A 21,100-nucleotide genomic window follows, 5' to 3' on the forward strand; every position below is an offset into this window, starting at 1 on the left:
TTTCACGTAGTACTTTGATACCTTTCCTTTAAGGAATGAAATTAACCACAGAAATACCTGTGTCAAAGTGATTAAAAGATTAGTAAGGAATTACCTTTAACCACATTTTATTCCTGTTATAAAATGATAATGTAAAAAGACACACATGATAAGACTTCTCATCTCATTTATTGGCTTTCTTTCCTGTTAATTAATCCTGGAGCTGAGGTTTTGGCTCAGTGGTAGAGCGCTCACGTAGCACCTGGGAGGTAATGGGTTTGATCCTCAGCACCACATAAAATACAAAAACAAATAAAATGAAGTTATTATGTCCATCTACAACTTGAAAAATATATTTTTAAAAGATTAATTAATCAATCAATCCTGGATACCTTTGCCAGCTTTGATTTTATTCATCCTTTACTTCCTGTCCTGAAAGATTTCAAATGAAGCATTTGCACTCTAAATGAATACTGTATTTTTCCCCCTTAAGGCTTTGTGCATTTGCTATGCCAGTCTTTTATGCACAGAGTAAGGAAGAGAATGAGATTTATAACACAACACCATTAATCAAAAACACATGCTCATCAAACAGTACAGTTTTAAAGAACTTGTATAAAAAGAATGATGCATATCTGCACATTAGAACAATTATATATTGGAGTGGAAAATGAAAGAAAGGGGAACAAACAAAATTAAACATGCCTTGACACAATATTTAGCACATGTCTTCCACACTACATGTCTAGAGGGCTGAGATTGTTTTCATTTGTGCTGTTTTCTGTCCTGCCATTGACTTGCTTCAGACAGCACTCATTTCCACATGATTCTTTTTTCCATATGATCTGCCACCCACATAAATGCCAAAAGGGGCTTCCTGGAGCTGGTGGTATAGCTCAGTGATAGAGTGCTTGCTTTGCATGCATGAGGCCCTGAGTTTTATCCCTTGCACCCACTTCCACATCAAAAATAAGCTTCCTTGGTGTGCTATGTTGTGACATATGTTACTTCTATGAGGTTTACTTATTTTGTCAATCAGCTAAGCTTCCATTCACTTGTGGAATCAGCTAAGCTTCCATTCACTTGTGCAATAAATGTTAGAGAACCTGCTCTATGCCATGCTTGAGACTGGAGATACAGCAGTGGCAAAACAGTGACAATCTCTGCCTTCCAAGATTGAAGGTCTGAATTCTAGAACACATCCTGGGCAAGACTGAGGGCAATGTTCTTCAACTACTAATTACCAAGTAGACTCAACTTTCAGAAAGACAGTTCACCGAAGGGCAGGGAGAAAAGAGGGGAAAGCAATTATTAAGGTAACTGGAAATTCTAGATTGTATGGTTCTGCCATGCAAATGAAATTAGATCAAGCCTCCCAGGATCTCAGAAACTTTGTCCTTTACAGTAATGATATGAAATTTTCTCTTAATTGGTTTTGTCTGTTATTTAAATGCCATTTCTAAAAGCATTTGATTCAACTCAAATGTCTGCATTAATGAGTAAAAATCACAATTTAAGAAGTCTAAAATATTAAATAATCTGAATACCATATATATATTTCTAAAACTGAGGCTCCATGGTTCTGCAAATTCTTGGAATTCACATTTTAAAAACAAAACCATCAAAGTCAGATATTTTGGGAAGTTCTACTTCTTGGCCTGGGAACCTGACTTGTTGTCCTGCATGCCTTACCCAGCCCCTGCCCCATGTGGCAGTCTCCCAGCTCTCCAGAATGTACTAGAAACCCATGCTGACTATTCCTCTAATCACCACACTAGGCATGGCCAGTGGGTTTTGTTGTTGTTGTTGTTCTTGTTGTTTAATGGTAGAATACACATAGCATAAAATTTACTATTTTACCCATTGTAAAGCATACAATTCAGTGGCATTTAGCACAATATTGTGCAGCCATCATGACTGTCTAGTTCCACATTTTTATCATCCCCAAAGTGCATTCAGTCCTGACCCTCTTCTCTCCAGCTCCTGATTACAAATAGTCTGCTTTCTGTCTCTATGAATTTACCTATTCTAGATATTTTATACAAATGGAATTGTGTGACATGTAATTTTTTGTGTCTAACCTTTTACTCAGCATAGTGTTTTCAAGGTTCCTTTGTGCAAGATAGAATCAGTACTTCATTTCTTTTATAATGACTTGAGAATATTTCTTTGTATGGATATCCACATTTTGATTATCTACTGATCAGTCGATGGATGTTTGAGTTGTTTCTACCTTTTAGCTATCATGAACAGTACTACTATATATATTGGTGTGAAGTTTATGTTTGAACACCCATTTTCAATTTTGGTGGGTGTATACTGGGAATGGAATTGCTGGGTTAAATGGTAATTCTATGTTTAACTTTTTGAGTAATCACCAAACTAATTTCCCCAATAACTGCACCATTTCATATTTCCTCTAGTAAGGTATAAAAGTTCAGCTTTGCTAGGCATGGTGATACACGCCTGTAATCCCATCAACTCAGAAGGCTGAAGCAAGTGGATTGCAAGTTCAAAGCCAGCCTCAGCAACTTAACAAGGCTCTAAGAAACTTAGAAAGACCCTGTCTCAAAATAAAATTAAAAAACAGCTGGGGATTGGCTCAGTGGTTGAGTGCCCGTGGGTTCAATCCCTAATGCCAAAAAAAAAGTTCTACTTTGTCTACATTCTCAATAGCATTTTTATTCTCTTTTTTTCCCTCTCTCACTCCCTCCCTCCCTCCCTCCCTTCCTTCCATCCATCCATCCTTTCTTCCTTCCTTTCTTTCTAACAATAGCCATCCCAAATGTGTGGAATATTTTTGTAGTGGTTTGGATTTGGAATTCCCTAGTCATAAGATATTGAGCATCTTTTCATGTATTTGTTGATTATTCGTATATTTTCTTTGTAGAAATGTCTACTCAAGTCATTTACCCATTTTTAAATTAAGTGGTTCTTTGGTATGCATTTGGTTTTGATTTTTGTATTTGTATTTTTTTTTTTTTTTTTTTTTTTTTGCTACTGGGGTATAAGAGTTCTTCATATATTCTGGATACTAGACCTTTATTAGATATACATGATCTGCAAATATTTTTGCCACCTCTATGGATCATTCTTCTATGCTCTTGTGTAACTAAAAAGGTGTTTTGTTTTGTTTGCAGAAAAGGACATTACCAAAAAGAAAAAGACAACCCACAGAAGAGGCAAAAAATATTTGCTGTGTTTCTAATTATTTGTTATATATACATAAACATAGAGAATGGATGGCATGCATATACAAAATACATATAAAATATTTTACAGATGAGAAAAATAGGCACAGAACAGATACAAACTTTTTTCTGGGTAATATATATAATAGGAAGTGGAGCTGATTTAACCTAATAGTGTTAAATCCTCCAAACCTAAACTTTGATCACAAAGTATTACAACTCCTTGAGGTCTTCTTTGCACTCTTAGGAATTCTAGAATAAATAATGAAAATTATAACAGGGCAATTTTCTATATAACTGACGCTGGTCATCTTTCCAAGCCAAAAGGGAGTGTCTGATAGAGTTGAAAGACACACAGTTGGAATAGGAAGAAACACTGATTTCTCTTTCCCTTCATCAAGTTTATGAAATAGAGAACCTCAGCTAGCTTTTGCCATTTTCCCAGTACTGACAAACATGGTGATATTAAACAAGCCTGGTGGAGGAGTCCTAGGATGAGGTAGCATTACAGCCTTGATGTTTCACTTGTTGGCCAAGGGATCCAGCATATAGCCTAACCCTCAGTGTCCCCATCCTTAAGTGGAAATGGGTGGGAAAGGATATAAGCTTCATATGAAAATCGTATATTAACATCCTATAAATTATAAAGAATAATCAAATTATAAATCTCCCTCATTATAAGTTAAGTTTCATTTTAAAATATGGGACCCTTCGGCCCTTTATTAAGCTTGTATTTCTATAAAAGTATGTGTGTTTAAGTAGAAGGCAATATTTGTGGTTTTTAATCATACTAATCTGCCCAAGTACTTAAGTTGTCATTTCTTAAGAATTTTTCTCCTTTCACATGATTCAGTTTAGAGATTCATTTTCCCACCCAAAAGATTTATTTAGTTTTGGTTCAAACTGACAGGAGCACTCAATGGCTAAGGTGATGTTTGAGGTCTGGTGCTAAAAATGTATAATGATGTCATTAGAGTTTTCAACAACCAGAAATAATCCTTAGCTTCCACAAACACAAATTTCTTTTCAACATTGGGTACACTATAAGGCAGATTACAGAGGGAATGGCTCAGAGTGTAGTAATAGATACCATATGAATAGAGTAGCCAAGCCCAAGGAGCTGCACCAATTTTAAATTGCCATTTGATCTCATTTACTGACACTGAGCTGTGAGCATAGCTACGGTGAATAAATTCCCTGGTGTGTGTATTACATTTATTTTAATTCTTAGAGTTAGAGACCTCATTGGTAAAGGCAGGGCTCTTGGTTTGGATGAGCCTGTCTTGCAGATCAAACAGTCATGGGACCAGTACTTCACCAGTTGACTTAGGCTGGTCAGACATATCTAGAATTTTGTGTTTGCACTGGGGTGAGAAGGGCAACTCATCTTAAAAAGGGTGTTGGCAGCTGAAATGTGAATTAGACTGTAACTCTCTCCAGATCCTATTATGGAGAGATTTTAAGGACCAAGGGGATTTTATTGGGAAAGGTGCTAAAAGAGGGTCCAGGGTGCTAGGATATACTCCATGGTAGAACACATGCTTAGCATACATGAAGCCCTGAGTTTGATTAACATCACACACATACACAGACACACACACACCAAGAAAAAAAAAAAAAACATAGAGGGTGTGTAAGGATACAGGACTCCAAGGCACAGTCACAGTACCTCTCTACAAGTCTGTGGTGGTAAGGAGCTGATGACATGAGAAGGGAATTTGCCTTGTTTTATGTAACACTTGAAAGCAGGGTGAGAACTTTACCCATTAAACCTCTTTGTCTTTGTTACATTTGTAACATCAGTCAGTGGATTATTTCCCAAAGGTTCTCCCGGCACTGAAGTCCTATGACTAACCAGGTCCAGGGAGTGGGCCTCTCAGAGTGCTAGCTTCCTGTTAAAGAATGGAATGTTCCAATGCTGCACTTTCCAAAAGAAATTTAATATGAGCCACACATGTAATTTTAAATTTACTAGAAGCCACATTTTAAAAAGAAGCATGTGGAATATTTTTCCAGTCAGTTTTATTTTATGATTTTTAAAATTGATACATGGTAATTATACATATTTATGGAGTATACTATGACATTGCAAGCCATGTATATGACATGTAATGATCAGGTCAGGATAATTGGCATATCAGTCACCTCACACATATCATTTCTTTGTGTTTTGAGTAGAAATTATTTCTATTAGTATATTTTATTTAACCCAGCATATCAAAACTATTTTTATTTCAATAGGTAATTACTGTAAAATAAATGTTAATGAAATATTGTCGAGTCTTTCTTTCATACTTTGTCTTCAAACTCTGCTATGTGTCCTGCACTCACAGCACATCTCAATTTGGGTTAGGCATCATGTTTCAAGTGATCACTTGCCACTGTGGCAAGTGGCTGCCATCTTGGCAGCATGCCTTTCTTAACCATAATGACCTGTAAGTGCCAGACTCCAGTATAAGGCTTTATGTGACATCTTTTTGTTCAATCCTTATATCCGTTCTCAAGAGAGATTTCTGGAAATAAATTTTTTTTTAAAGCAGGGGTTTTATAACTTGCATAAGTTCATACAGCTGGCATGTAATGGGAGCCCAGATGTGGCTGGCCCCAGGTCTATCTGACCCCAGTGTCCTTAACCCTTGGACACACAGTGGGAGAGGGAGCTGAATTCCCTGTCCTGAGACTAATGGTTATTTGGATATAGGAGTCTAGGGTGGAATTTTGGCAATGAATTCCATGGGTCTGATGTAAAGTAGAATTCCAAGAGAAATAGGTTATGTCGCCAATTTGTCCTCCAGCTACTCCTGAACAAATAAACATTCTTTGCCCCAGGCAGGACATGTGTAAGTGACCCCACTTGCTTGATCATTAGACAGCGTCTCTTAAGAAGATGAGCTAGGAATTTCCTAGGAATATATATCATAAGTAGTTCTAGAAAATTATTTCAAATAGGGTATAGTCACAGTTAACATTTTTTAAATCATCCAAAGTTTTATTTTTAACTAAATCTTTCTGTTTAATTTATTTCTGATGAGGTGGGAGGTGGAAGTGGAGGAAAGGAAACACGGCCTCCTAAGCTGCAGCCACCTAGGAGCTGTGCCGTGTCTCATGTGGCTATAATTAGTTGTGTGCCCACCTTTGACTCTCAGTGGAGTTTTGAGCTGTGCATTCCCAGACAGCCTGAAAATCCCCAGCAGCGAAGGGTCATGGGGGCAGAGGAAATGGTTCTCCAGAGGCAGGGGAGAAGGGAGGAAAGGCAGCTGCATTGTGATGGCTCTTCTCATGAAGACTTGCTGTAAATAGGAAATGAGAAAAATCGTGTTTACAGATGACTTATTAGATCTTATCTCATTTTCAAAACTCTTATTTTAAGGAGTCTTTTGGGAACAGTTTCCCGTATGCTTCAAAATGTGAATATTTTATTTTCGTTTCCAGTTTTCATGCTATGTGAACGTTTCCTGCTCTTATTAAGGAAGAATTCTATTTTTTGACAGAACTAAAATTAAGTACAAGTACAATAAAAGCAAACTTTATCCCTGACCTATTTGTAGTTTAAGGCAACTTCTGTTTATGTTTCCTTCCTTCCTTCTTTTGGAAGGGAGGTTATTTCCAATAATATTGTTGTTCATCATGAGCCAACTTGACCATTTACCTGTTCTGTAAAAATATTTTGACATATATATATATATATATATATAGATAGATAGATAGATAGATATAGATATATATAGATATATATATATATAGATAGATAGATTTTTTAAAAAATATTTTGACATAATTACATAACCTGATCCTTAATTAGAAGGGGATGGCTGATTGCCATAAAGAATATGTACAGGGGCTGGGGATGTGGCTCAAGCGGTAGCGCGCTCACCTGGCATGCGTGCGGCCCGGGTTCGATCCTCAGCACCACATACCAACAAAGATGTTGTTTCCACCGAGAACTAAAAAATAAATATTAAAAATTCTCTCTCTCTCTCTCTCCTCTCTCACTCTCTCTTTTAAAAAAAAAATATGTACAGAAGAACACATGGTTTTAGAACTTCCAAAGGGATTTTCTAGCTCTGAACTTCCACAGAGTAGCTCTCCTCTCCTCTTCTCTTCCACCTAAAAACAAGAACCCAAACTAATTTTGCTAGTTCATCAGCATCCTCCTAGCTGCTATCAAAGTTTCTACCAGCCACATAGAACTTCTGCTCCCAGCAGTCTTCAAACAATTTCATAACTTTTTCATAGCAGAAAAGTAGCTGTTGTCTTCTAAGGTTTTATGGTATATTAATGGGCTCAGAAGTTTAAATGCGGCTAAAGTTAGGAAAGGGAACTAGCACTTCTTAAACTATCCTTCTGTAGTAGTAAGTCGTACAGGCAGCACTTGTCCCTGCTAGTCATCAAAAGGTGTTCTCTGTCAAAAAAGAGGAAAAAGTACTTAGATAAGGAATCTTTTGCATATCTGTTAATCCTTTAGCATCAAGCATATAAGACCTAGACTTTGATTAAAAAGCATTCACAAACTTTGGAGAGCCTTAAAATAGAACTTGTGAATTTCTAAAAGAATGTTTTGTTTTAAGGAATTATCTTTGAAGCTTCATTTTTGTGTACATGTTTGTGCATTCATGTGGAAGCAGCAGATTTTTGTGCATCAGGACTGCTGTCTGAAAGTCTGTCTCTTCTTTTTCTCTTTTTAAGGACCAAAATGCTAGTAATTGATGTGATCCGGAACCAGCCAGGGAACACATTGACTGAAATCTTAGAGACACCAGCAACTGAACAGCAGGTACTTTGCATTTAAGTATAAATAATAAATATAATCCACAAGAGTTGAATTTAATAAATCTTCATGCCAAATGTTTACTGTTACCTGGGAGAAACTGTCTGACATGGCCTGGAAATAAGGAATTGTATCTGTTATCTGAGCTCAACCATATGTAAAACCCATGTGGAATATTAATGGTAATCAAATAGAAAGTGTAAGTGTAGCATCAAATTCATGCTGAATGTAATTTTATCCTACATTAGGAAGATAGTTCTGGTAAACTTCCAGTTTCCACAATGTTCACCTGTGTGTCCTGTGTTTAACATTACTGTGTCTTGCTGATAATAATCATATCCGCAGAATTCATCTACTGGGTCACTCAGTTACCTTGTACAATGAAATGGGAGGATCACCAGTCTCTTTTTATTACTGTTTTATTGAACAAACTAGATAGTGTTCATTTATGTCCTCATTTATTCAGGAATTATTGTATGCTATAGAATATCTTTATTCCCTTTGGTTTAAAGAAATCCTATAGATGTTTCAGTGCTTGCAGATAAAGAGTGATTCTGTTATCAGAATGAAACTTTCTTACTGCCTTGCTGTTGGCTTGGCTTAAGGATCTCCATAAAATATGAATGGTATGTGAGAGTTTAGTTGGCTCTATACTTTCAGGGTTCTCGAGCCACATTTTAATAGATAATCTAGTTATAATTTTCTCAACTGGATTATATAATTACTTCTATCCAGGGCATTACAAAATATCACTATCATGAAGGCATCTACCAAAAATATCCATTAAAACATGTTCATTACTTAAGTGATTTGTCACCTTGGCAATAAAGTAGCTTGGAATTTTGCTCAAATTAGGCCTGACATCACTACTGTGTTATTTAAAAAAAAAAGGAATAATTCCTTCCAAGGTCCTACTTCAAAACCATAAAGAACATGTCCTGGTGCTAGTCTTTGGGCTTGGTTCGAGGACTGCTCTCATTTTAACATAAATTTGCCTTGTCTAGCTACTAAATCTGTGAAGTTAGGAAATTAGAGAAAAATTGACCTCTTGATATTCCCTCTTCAGGAAATAGATCATAACAAAGACATGGTGAGCCGGGCAATTATAGACTCCAGGACTCCAGAAGAAATGAAGCATAACCAATCAATGATTGAAGATGCACAGCTGCCTCTTGAGCAGAAGAAGAGGAAAATCCAGAGAAATCTTCGAACTTTGGAGCAGAATGCACTTGTGTCATCCAAAAATAAATACCAAGACATCCTCAATGAGATTGCCAAGGTTTTTAGAAACAGTATTCTTCCTTTTTCATTTAACAGACATTTGCTAATCATTAGTCACATGCTGGACACCCTGTGAAATGACATGAGAGCTTCATGGTTGCATATCCATGACTCCTACTTTCCTCAATATTACTGATTTTTTACAACTTCAGAGCAGTTGATGACTGTTATTGGGAGAATAACCACAACTCCTCTAAGCTAGGAGAGTTGAAACAAACCAGGAATAAATGCTCAGGAGATAAAACAGACAAATTAGGTCAATACCTTTAAGTAGTACCTATATATATTTTTTTTTCAATGACATTTTTAGGAGAACTTGCTTTTGAGTTGTTAGTTATCATATCAATATAATATATTACTCCCAACTGTTTTTAGAAGCTGCCATCAAGATGGTTATTCCGTCCCTGAGCATATCTTTTCAAGCAGTTTAGCTTAGATGCAACTCAGACTTAAAAGTTTGTTTTTGTTTTCTCAGCTCACATTTTTACACATGAGAAACTTCCTGAGAAAAGGATCTCAACTTAGTGCAAGGAAACATCACAGGAAGTGACTGAGGTCTGCCTGTCAAGGATAAAGAAGTATATACTGAAAAAAAAGTATATACTGGGGCATAAAGTACATTTCTTTCTTTTTATTCAAACATGCAAATTAATATGGGTCTAGAAGTTAAAGGCAGTTAAAGATGATCATTTTAAAAAAATAGCTTTTTCACCTCCTGGAAGGAAAATGCACACAAAGTTCTTCTTTAGTGGAAAATTATGGTCACTTGTCGCAGTAAGCTTATTCCTCCTAGACTGAGTGACCAAAGAGAAGTAGCATTTCTTTCTATAGCTTTGGGATGGAAAGTATTTCTCTACTGCATATTTCCAAATATAGAGAAAAAATCAATGCTTTTACTTCAAAAGAAAAACACTGTCATGAAGACATCTACCAAAATATGCTATTTAGTGAAGAATTTTTATTTAAGAATGGAAGGTATCTGAATTCCTAGGGGAATGCATTTTAATTTGGTTCAGAAAGGGAAAATAATATTAAATGAATAAAATATCTTCAGAATTTGCCAGTTAGAATTGTAAAAACAATTTAAAAACCTTTATATCTACTTAAATCTATAAGTTTAAATTTAGCACAAATTATAAGCAACTTTACTCAACTTTATGTTCTAGGAATTCTATTTAAATCCAAGTGCAGTCATTTGTCAGTATTTTTAGAGGGTTGCTTCTAGGACTTCTCACTGATAACCAAAATCTCCAGATGCTTATGTTCCTTACACAAAATGTCATGATTATTTATAATAGCTAATACAATGTAAATGCTATGTAATATGAGTTACATTGTACTGTTTAGGGAATAATAACAAGAAAAATATCTATACATGTTCAGTACAGGCACAATTTTTTTTGTTATTGTTGTTTTTCACCTAAATATTTTTTATCTGTCTTGGGTTGAATTCATAGATTTGAAACTCACAGATATGCAGGGCTGACTATAAAAGTTATCAATGTTGAATCTTCTCAATTGGTTTTGAGGGCCAAGGGGTTGTTTTTTTCAAACCTTGAGAAGTATTTGCCAGATGAAAAAGGTTTTTTTTTACTTATTACTAAAATGAATTCAACAATTAAATGAGAAGTATTTCAGTTGAAAATAGTCCTCAAAGAAGAAAATTCAAAATAGTCTGAAGGAATCACAACTCCTACTAAGATTTTCTTTCTGCCCCTTTTGAAACATTGGTTTGCCTTAAAAGAATTGTGTGATTATTTCTTCTTTTGTTTTTCTATCATGAGAAAGAGAGACCTTGGCAAGTCTCTTAGAGTAAAATATGGACACTTTCTAGTTCTGAGGGATGAGAATGCTCTGTTGTTTAGATAATAATAAAACTAGGTGCATGAGATAAACAAATTAACAGTTGCAAAGAGTGACTTCTTGTTCTTGTCCAAACTGACGATCTCATAAAGCAAATTTGTGCTTCAGCTTACTATTATAGCCTGTATCTGTCATTTTAGGATATTCTAAATCAAAGAATCTATCGTAAGCTACGAAAAGCTGAGTTGGCAAAACTTCAGCAGACCCTGAATGCGCTCAATCAGAAGGCAGCATTTTATGAAGAGCAAATTAATTATTATGACACCTACATAAAGACTTGTTTAGACAACTTGAAAAGGAAGTAAGTTAAAATCATGTCATATTCATTTGTAATGTCATGATTTATGTGGAGAAACTACAATCCTGATAGCTTGGGTTGGGTGGCAAACTTAATCTATTTTATATCCAAAATGTGAAGTATCAATTTCATTTTTGGCTTCTATGACCTAAGAAGTCAGGAATGAATTCAGCTTTTTAATTCTCTATCAGCATTGGAATTAAAGCAGCTAACCCTGTTGGTTTTTAAGCAAATGGCATTATCATCTGGGGAAGAACTTTCATTATTCTCTTTGTCTTTTGTGGTCAAAGATGCTTTTAAAACACTATTATAAAATATATAGCAGAGAAGGGGGACTGAGATTGTGGCTCAGCGGAAGAGTGCTTGCCTAGCACATGCAAGGTGCTGGGTTCGATCCTCAGCGCCACATAAAAATAAATAAGATAAAGGTATTGTGTCCAACTACAACATATATATATATATACAAGAATGGTGGTGCATACCTATAATCCCAAATACTCAGAAGAATGAGGCAGGAGAATGACAAGCTCAAGGCCAACCTGGGCAACTTAAACCCTGTCTCAAAACAAAATACAAAGGGCTGGAGATGTATCTTGGTAGTACAGTACAGCTGGATTCAATCCCTAGTACTGTAAAAATAAATGAATAAATACACACATACACATAAGTATTCTAAAAACAACTACTCTTGTATATATTCGTATTTGTGTGTGTTTGTGTATACATTATATTACTCTTGTTTTTGGAATATTCATTATAAACAGGATTTTATATATGTGATAATATTAGATAATGCCAAGTATTTGCTAATTGCACAAAGCAGCATAATGATTGAAAATTGCTTAGTGGTTTTAAAAAATCAATATTGACACAATGGGCAAACTTTGGCACCTCTCTGTTATCCATTAGCATACCTATTATAGATTTTTATGCATTATATAGCCACTTTTAGTGAATTATTCTTTGCTCATAATTATCATCACTAGTCTAGGTCAATGCTAATCAAATTTTAAGTACCCATTTAAATATGTAATGCAATATCTTCATAAAGCCCTAGTCATTAAATTAGCAGTAGCAAATGATACAGTATGGAAAAAATCAGTTATATTAATCATAAAAGATTTAATGAAAGGAAATAACCAATGTAAACCTCTTTATTTGCAGCCTACTACTTCTCAATTGTAATTAATTTGATTGTGGATTGTATTATATACATATATATACACATATATATGTACATTTTTTTTCCTATATAGGAAGAAGTTAGTCAAGCTAATTTTCAGTAGAAATGAGATTGTTAGCAGTTTGCTTTTTATAGCTATTATGGTTACTTTAAGGTGTTTTCCACAAGCTCTGTAGTCAAACCATCTGGACATCAGTTCTGATTCTCTCTTACATTGTATGATCTTTTTTTTATAAAAAAAAAAAAAAAACTTTATTTCACTTACTTATTTTTTGTGATGCTGAGGAACGAACCTAGGGTTTCACATGTGCGAGGCGAGTGCTCTACCGCTGAGCCACAACCCCAGCCCACATTGTATGATCTTGAACCCAGACCAGTGAACTTCTGTGAGCCTCACGTTTCCTATTTTAAGATGGTTCCAGGAGTACCAGCCTCAGGTATTGCTATGAGAGCAAAATAAAATAATATATGGCAAAGGAACTTATTAATTTGAAAGCCCTATGGAAGTGTTAATTTTGTAAATGCTAGGTGATATTTATAAAGCAGTTAGAATAGAACCAGCCACAGAGTATCTATTAAATAGATTGAAGCCTTCTAGTAATACCTTAACTTAAGAATACACAGTTCATGCTATTGCACCAAAGCTGCTTATAAAATGACTTAAAATAGACAGTTAACTCCATGTGACAACATAGGGTATAAATTTCATTAAAAATATTAATCTGTAACATAAACTTGAGTCCCTTGGGGGAAACCCCTTTCTGCAAACAGTTCAGTGTTGAGGTTTTACTGCATGGGGAAAATTGTTACCTACTATAACGACATGAAAAGGTCATTATAGTAGGTAACAATATAATAGGCACATTAAGCACAATGTGTGCTAGGTGTGAGCAATGGTGTCACTCTGGGCATGACTATTGTACTACCAAAAACATCAAGACAACAGGTGGTCTGTTCTTATTTTGTCAGAAATAGTCGGAGATCAATTAAACTGGATGGAAAAGGAGAACCCAAAGGGATGAAGAGAGCAAAGCCAGTGAGATACACTGCAGCAAAGCTGCACGAGAAAGGTGTCCTGCTAGGGATAGATGACCTTCAGACAAACCAGTAAGTATGGCCTGGCATCTGCATGGAACATGCATGCCATCCACTCACACAGTATCTGACTTAACATTTCTTTGGCTTCCTTGGCCTTTAAGAAAGCGTCATTGTTGGTCTCTCAAGGCTGACCCTTGGTTATAGTTTATGGGAAGAACACTCATAATATTGTCATTAATCTTCCCTCAGGCCTTCAGTGTCTAGTGCTGTTGGTGGGTGATATGAAGTACAGATGGAAAGGTTGTGTTTCCTGTGGCTTGTCCAATGCATTTAGATTTGCCAGCTTCCCTGAATCCTCCAAAAGAACTGAGTCATAGCAATGAACATGAAAGGCTGTCTTTTGGTCTTGATAGATGAGTTGTCTATAATTGTGAAACAGGGCCTTTCTAATTTCAAAGCCACGGACTGTGTAAAATTCTGGGTCAGAGCTACTTCCAACGGTGTGCTGAGAGTGTATGCACTCCAGGTGGAGGAGAAGACAAACTCTATTCCTCCACAGCCCACAGCAGGTACCAAGTGACTCTTTTTTTGGAAGGTTCATGGGCCCAGTGCCCCATCTCTCCCTCAACCTTTGTTTCAAGGGAAGTCAGACTCACTGGCATTTACCATGTCTCTAATTTCCACCTCCCCTAAAGGCCTTGCTTCTAGTCTGTTAATCCCAGGAAATCTTTTGACTACACAAACAGACAAGATGCTTCTTCCTCTTTTGAAGTTTCTACAAAAATTGACATCTGAAATACTGATGGCTGCTCTGAAAACAGAAGAGGTCAATATATAATTCTTGTGTTCTGTGACTCGTATATTTTTAACTATACTTTGTTCCTCAGATTCAAGGACCATTTCTTCCATCTCTTTTGTAATAAAGCAACTATTTCAGTCTCTGTGAGCCAAAGATTTCAACAGCAGACATTAGATCTAGTCTTTGGTGTGCAGAGTAGGTAAAGACGATGTGAGAATTTTGGCGACAGGATTTTCACAACAGACCATTCACTTAGTGTTAATTAGGATTCCATTTGTTTGTTTCATCTTTAAGGGTGTATTTGTAATTCCATATGTGTGACTGTTCCTTTCTTCACTAGGTTTAAGAATGTTATATTCGATATCTTAGCTACGGAAGATGTGGGCATATTTGATGTCAGATCAAAGTTCCTTGGTGTTGAAATGGAAAAAGTGCAGCTCAATATTCAGGTGAGCTGGGATTTCTGCAAATTGGGGTTGACTTTTATATGAAGGACATCATAGCTCCACAGCTAGTACTTTCATGACAATAATGAAGTTTACAGATGACCAGTGCAAGCCTCATTTGTCAGTTTCATTTTTTTAAGTGTGATTGATTTTTAAAAGCTGGGCTTTTTCAAATTATTGAAACTTTTTTAATATATTTTTTTAGTTGTCAATGTACCTTTATTTTATTTATTTATATGTGGTGCTGAGAATCGAACCCAGTGCCTCACAAATGCTAGGCAAGCGCTCTACCACAGAGCCACAACCCCAGCTTCAAATATATTGAAATTTAAAATGCTTTTATGTGGTAAATTTGTAGCAGTTGGCTTTTCTAAGCCATCTCTCTAATTTTGGGCTTAGACAAAAATATATATATAATGTAAAATAATTCAGAGATATTAAATAAAGGCCAAAACATTTTCTTTTGTTGGAAACATGGATATCTAAGACTGTATACCCAAGATTGGAAATTAACTGATCCCATTTTTCCTTCTTTTCTTTCTCTTTCTTAGAATAGTTTTTTCATCCATTTCTTAAAATTATTTTTATTTGTTTACTTATTTTTAAACAGTGCTAAGGATCGAACCCAGTGCCTCACACACATTAGGCAAGCACTCTGACACTGAGCTACAGCCCCAGCCCTACATCTACTTCTTAAATGTATTTATTAAATGTTTTGGATCACAAGAATGAAAGACATTATCCAGAGCACAAACCTATAGATAGAAAAACATTGTTCTCAAAATGAATTATCAGTTTTCTCATTAAAAGACACAAACACATCAAATTTATGTGAAAAAGAAAACTGGTGGGGGGGCATGGGGGGCACAAGATCAGTTTAAAGAAATTGAGTTTCTCTTTTCGATATAACACTTTTTTAAATAATTCTTATTCATCTGAACCTCAAGATACCTGTAAAATGGTTTCCAGGTCCTCTGCATAGATCTGTGTAAGTCATCATTGAGCCCATGCGAGTGATGTCAGTTTGCTTCACTGCCTACTTGGCTCATGGCTCAGTGCCCTGAAATTACCTCCCCCTCATGGGAGCATGTGCCAGAGCTCTTCTTTTCTGTCTAGCAGGCCTTGTGAATTGAAAAAGAAAAATGGGAGCTAAATGGGTTTGATAAGAATATTGAGATAAGGGAGTGAATCAGTTGAGCAAGAAAAATGAAAGATGATGTGTAATTATGTAAAATATGTTAGTAAATGGTATTGTTTTCTAACTTATTTTAAGTGTATCTAAATGTATTCATTTAGCAATTCAGTTAATGAGAGTCTTCAGTAACTTTATGTAACAAATAAATAAGGAAGAAAAAAACAATATGACTGTGATACACCTTGGTCTTTAGAAATAGCAAAGACACATGTGGTTCCCAGGAAGAAAATGACCCAAGGCCAATCAGTATCAACTGGACAGATGAATCGTAGGTGACAAGGAGACACTTTCTGTTGTATTTAGAGAGACCTCAGGAATTCCTGGGACTTACTCTGTATTGGTATAAAAACCAAGCTTTATTTGCTTCTTTATTAAGGATTCAGTATACAATAGGACTAGCTACTCACACCATTCCTTTATACACATAAATTCATTGTAAAATGTTACTCCTTCGCTATAGGCAAGTGATCAATGTGCCCCCAGATGTTTTTCATTAACATACAATTGGAACTAGCTACATAATTTTCAGGGGTCAGTGAAAAAATAAAGATACAGGTTCCTTGTCTAAAACATGCAAGATTTTAGGATGACAGCAACAGAGCATGAAATGAGGTATATGGCCCTTCTGAGCATGGAACCCTGTACAACTGCAAAGATCACATGGCTGTGGAACCAGCCCAGCACATAAGTACTGTAAAAGTGAAGTCAGGCTTCTATTTACATATGTAGTTTTCAGATAATCACATGAATGTATAAATTAGCAAAGAAAAACTTGATGGCTGAGTCTTAGACTGTGAACTGGAGAGAAGTTTCTGAATTTCTAAGGCAGGGCCCTTCTAACATTACAACTCTGTTTCTAGGTCATCTTCAGTCCAGTCTCCCTTTAATCCCCCCCACCACCAAAAAAAAAAAAAAAAAAAACCATCGGACATAATGATATCCTATAACTGTAAGCATATACACAAGAGGAGACTGTGACTTCAATGGCAGATGTACTGCATACTTAAGTTCAGTGTCTATCAGGAGCTTCAGGGTAGGAATTCCTCCTCTCCCAGATGAAAAACAGAGGGCTTTTTATGGAAAAAGCAAGTGGGATCCAAGCTCTTCTCCACTGCCTCTCTCACAAGATTTTGGTTAATCTCAATGAGACAGAGTTCATAAAGGGTTTGCAGATGTGCTAGTCCACTGCCTACTAGCACATCAATGATGTTGACATGGCCGTCCTCAATGCACACACAAGACAGAACTTTTATGAGTTAGTTGATGTTGCAGGATGCCGCAATAGCAAATGGTAGGATCAACACTAAAAGTTTTGCTATGTTTTCTCTGCTTCTGACTTTGGGGTCCCAGCTAATTCCCCCAACATACACCCTTCCTTCTCAACCTAATCAAGTTGGCTCAATACTTTTCCAAGAGAAATTGATTAACAGATATCACATTACCCAGAGGGAAACTGAGCATCGTCTACACCCTAATGGATAAAAGCATTCTTGTTAAAAGGACTTCAGTTGCTGTGGAATTTCAGTCCCAGAAGTATATCTAAATGACGTAGGGATGTAGTTGAGTATAGTTGGAGGTAATTGAGGAAGTGGAGGAGGAAGCTGGCAAGAGCCAAAGTGCCTTCAAAGATGGTTCCAACCTCTGCAGATGGTCTTGCATAATAGAGTCCCTAGGCATTATTAAGAATAAAAAACAATTCCAGAACTAAGAGCAAGAAATTAAGACCTAGGTATTTGTCCAAGGCAGTTCAGAAATATCTTCTGTTTGTTAAAAGCCTACTTGTCCTATGTTATTGGGCAATGTTACCACTTAGTCTCATACATGGCTGATGAGATCCATTTTTTTTATTTTTAATTTTCATTAGGTATATATGACAGCAGAATGCATTTTGATTTATTGTACACAATTGCAGCACAACTTTTCATTTCTCTGTACACAGTGTAACATCACACCATATGTGCAGTCATACATGTACCTAGGGTAATATGTCCATCACATTCCACCATCTTTCCTGCCCCTATGCCCCCTTTCCTCTCCTCCCTCCCTTTTGCCCAATCAAAGTTCCTCCATTTTTCTCATCAAATAGAACATTCAGCCTTTGGTTTTGGGGGGTTGGCTTACTTTGCTTAGCATGATATTCTTCAATTTCATCCATTTCCCTGCAAATGTCATGATCTTATTCTTTTTATTGCTGAGTAATATTCCATTGTGTATAAATGCCACATTTTTTTATCCATTCATCCACTGAAGGACATCTAGGTTGGCTCCACAGTTTAGCTACTGTGAATTGTGCTGCTATAAACATTGATGTGGCTGTGTCCCTGTAATATGCTGTTTTTAGGTTCTTTGGGTATAATCTGAGAAGAGGTATAGCTGGGTCAAATGGCGGTTCCATTCCCAGTTTTCCAAGGAATCTCCATACTGCTTTCCAAATTGGCTGCATCAATTTGCAGTCCCACCAGCAGTGTATGAGTGTACCTTTTTCCCTGCATCCTCGCCAGCACTTGTTGTTGTTTGTCTTCATAATAGCTGCTAACTCTAATTGTGTCCATCTATAACTAAAAAAAAAAAAAAAAATTTTAAAGGCTAGAGATATAGCTCAGTGGTACAACATGGTTACATTCAATCCCTAGTACTGAAAAAAAAATTGAAATTATGACTATATATCTGATGTTAACGTAATGATAATCATTTTCTCAAAGAGTCCTTGTATTTTAAAAACCTGTTTTCTTTCATCAGTAATTCTCAAAATGTGGTGTCTTGACCATTATTATCACCATCACTTGACAACTTGTTAAAATGCAGATTTGTAGACCTTACCTCAGAGCTACAAACCCATGAAATCCTGAGGAAGGGATCCAGAAACCTAAGTTTTAGTTAGCCTATGTTTTTAACCAGGTAATTCTGGTGCATGCTCAAGTTTAGGTCATTATATAAGTTGAGTTTTATATTTGTTACCAAATACTTCTAATATATTTTTTAAATGTGCAAAATATCAAAATTAAGGTTTAATGATATTCCTCCCAATTCCAGGACTTACTTCAGATGCAATATGAAGGCGTGGCTGTGATGAAAATGTTTGATAAGGTTAAAGTGAATGTAAATCTTCTCATCTACCTGCTCAACAAGAAATTCTATGGGAAGTGAAGTGCCTGCAGAGATTTCATGGATTCTGTATCACCTGGATTGAGATGAATTTGTTTAATATTTTTGTTTTTAAACATGATTGAAATCCCTGCTTATAAACATGTGATTTAAAAAAAAAAAAAAGACCAAAACTGTTCTGAAGAATGTACCCACGTGCCTTTTTGATAATTTGATACTACAGTAAAATGATACACAAAATGAATTAATGTAAACATATACATGTGGTATAGGTACTCTGATTTAAAACTCTGGACAGCCTGTGATTTGTTTTAAAGTAGGAGGGGAAGCTTAGCTAACTAGGGACAAATGTGTAAGCCTATTTTCCTATGAAAAATTTTAAAAGTCCCACTTTAATAATGTAATTCTTCATGGATTGTTTTTTATCTATGGAGAAATGTTAATCTAATTAATTTGTAATGAATTATTTAGACACATAGTTCTAAGACCCATCTTCTGGGAATTAGCAGTTTTGAGGAATTTTTGTGCAATTCAAAATGAAGTTTTTATAAGTAATTGAAAGTGACAATACAATAACACTTTCTGTATAAAAGTATATATTTTATGTGATTTATTCCTACTAAATGAAAGTGCACTACTGCCTCATGTAAAGATTCTAATAGGAAGAGTCTTTAAGTGACTAAGGAACAACATGAATACCAATCATAGGCCCCCACCTCTACCCCTCACAATTTATTTGATTACTTCAATTGTGCCTCTCAATTTTTTGTAATGCTATAAAATCAATATCTAGATGGTTTTTAAATGTATTCTTTGAAAATTGCTTAATGTAAAATAAATGTTACTTAATTACATTAATGGGGCTTTTAAGTTTTCTTAAAATATCCAAATCATTTAGTGGTTGAAGATTCTTGGTGTGGGGCTTTATCAGGAAAAGAATTGATAAACATAAAGTTATTACTAATTAGGAAATAGAATAAGCTGCTATAAGAGGGATATACAAAAATTCTTGTTTCTGAAATAAGGTAGAAGTTTATTCTTCTCAAGTTCAACAGTTCAAAGGCAAATGAGCAAGTTCATAAAGTAATCCACAAATCCAGGTTGACCAGTTGGCTCTGTACTTGCCACTGATTCCCAACCAGCAGAAATGGGGGAATGAAGTCCATGGCAAATATTTTAAATTACATGAGTCACTTCTGTTCATTCTGTTTACCAAAATCTAGTCACATAGTCACACTTAGCTAAATATAGTCCCTACCTTAGTCTGTATTGTATTGCTCTAACAAAACACCTGAGGCTGAATACTTTATAAAGAAAAGATGTTGGCAAGCATGGTGTGCATGACTGTAATCCCAGCAACTCCAGAAGCTGAAACAGGAGGATCACAAGTATGAGGTCAACCTCAACAATTTAGTGAGGCTCTATACAACTTAGCAAGACTGCCTCAAAATAAAAAAAATAAAAAGGGCTGGGGATATAGTTCAGTGGTAAAACACCCATAGGTTCAATCCCCAGTACTGGGGGAAAAAAAAAAAAAAGCTCAGAGTTCTGGAAGTCTAAAAGCATGGCACTGGCACTTACATCTGTTTGACTTCTTGTAAGATCCTCATGATAGATGGTATTAAATGCAGAAGAGACAAAGCACCAGGGGTAAACTTGCTCTATGAAAACTCACTCTGCAGTAACTAATCCAGTCCCAAGAAACCACTCCCTTGAGACCAAATCCAATCTTGAGAGACCTAACAGTTTTTCCCAAAAGAGGTTAAACTGTAGTCAGAGCTAAATTTATAAAGATTGTTGGAGACAAAGTTTGGGTCACTCTTAGGAGGACTGAACCATCCCCAAGTCAGGAGACATTTTTTTCCTTTGTAACTCTGAGCTTCTCAGGGCTCCTGACCAGCTTCTTTCCTAGGAACTCACAGTTTCTTACCCAGTGTTTGGGAGGCAGGGTGAA

The 21,100-nt window shown here is 35.9% G+C and overlaps 1 protein-coding gene across 1 annotated transcript in view; it reads left to right on the forward strand.

The window, feature by feature from the left end:
* The window catches only part of IQGAP2 (IQ motif containing GTPase activating protein 2), a 285,989-nt gene extending 266,039 nt beyond the window's left edge, over positions 1-19,950 (forward strand). The window contains exons 31-36 of the mRNA XM_081284983.1: positions 7,857-7,944; positions 9,005-9,217; positions 11,223-11,383; positions 13,533-13,670; positions 14,741-14,849; positions 19,075-19,950. Of these exons, the coding sequence (XP_081141109.1) occupies positions 7,857-7,944; positions 9,005-9,217; positions 11,223-11,383; positions 13,533-13,670; positions 14,741-14,849; positions 19,075-19,188 (823 nt within the window). The 3' untranslated portion in view covers positions 19,189-19,950. The remainder of the gene's footprint in view (positions 1-7,856; positions 7,945-9,004; positions 9,218-11,222; positions 11,384-13,532; positions 13,671-14,740; positions 14,850-19,074) is intronic.
* Positions 19,951-21,100: the final 1,150 nt, after the last annotated feature.

This window comes from Spermophilus citellus (assembly GCF_964194105.1).
Source record: "Spermophilus citellus genome assembly, chromosome: 1".
Classification (NCBI taxonomy): Eukaryota; Metazoa; Chordata; class Mammalia; order Rodentia; family Sciuridae; genus Spermophilus; species Spermophilus citellus.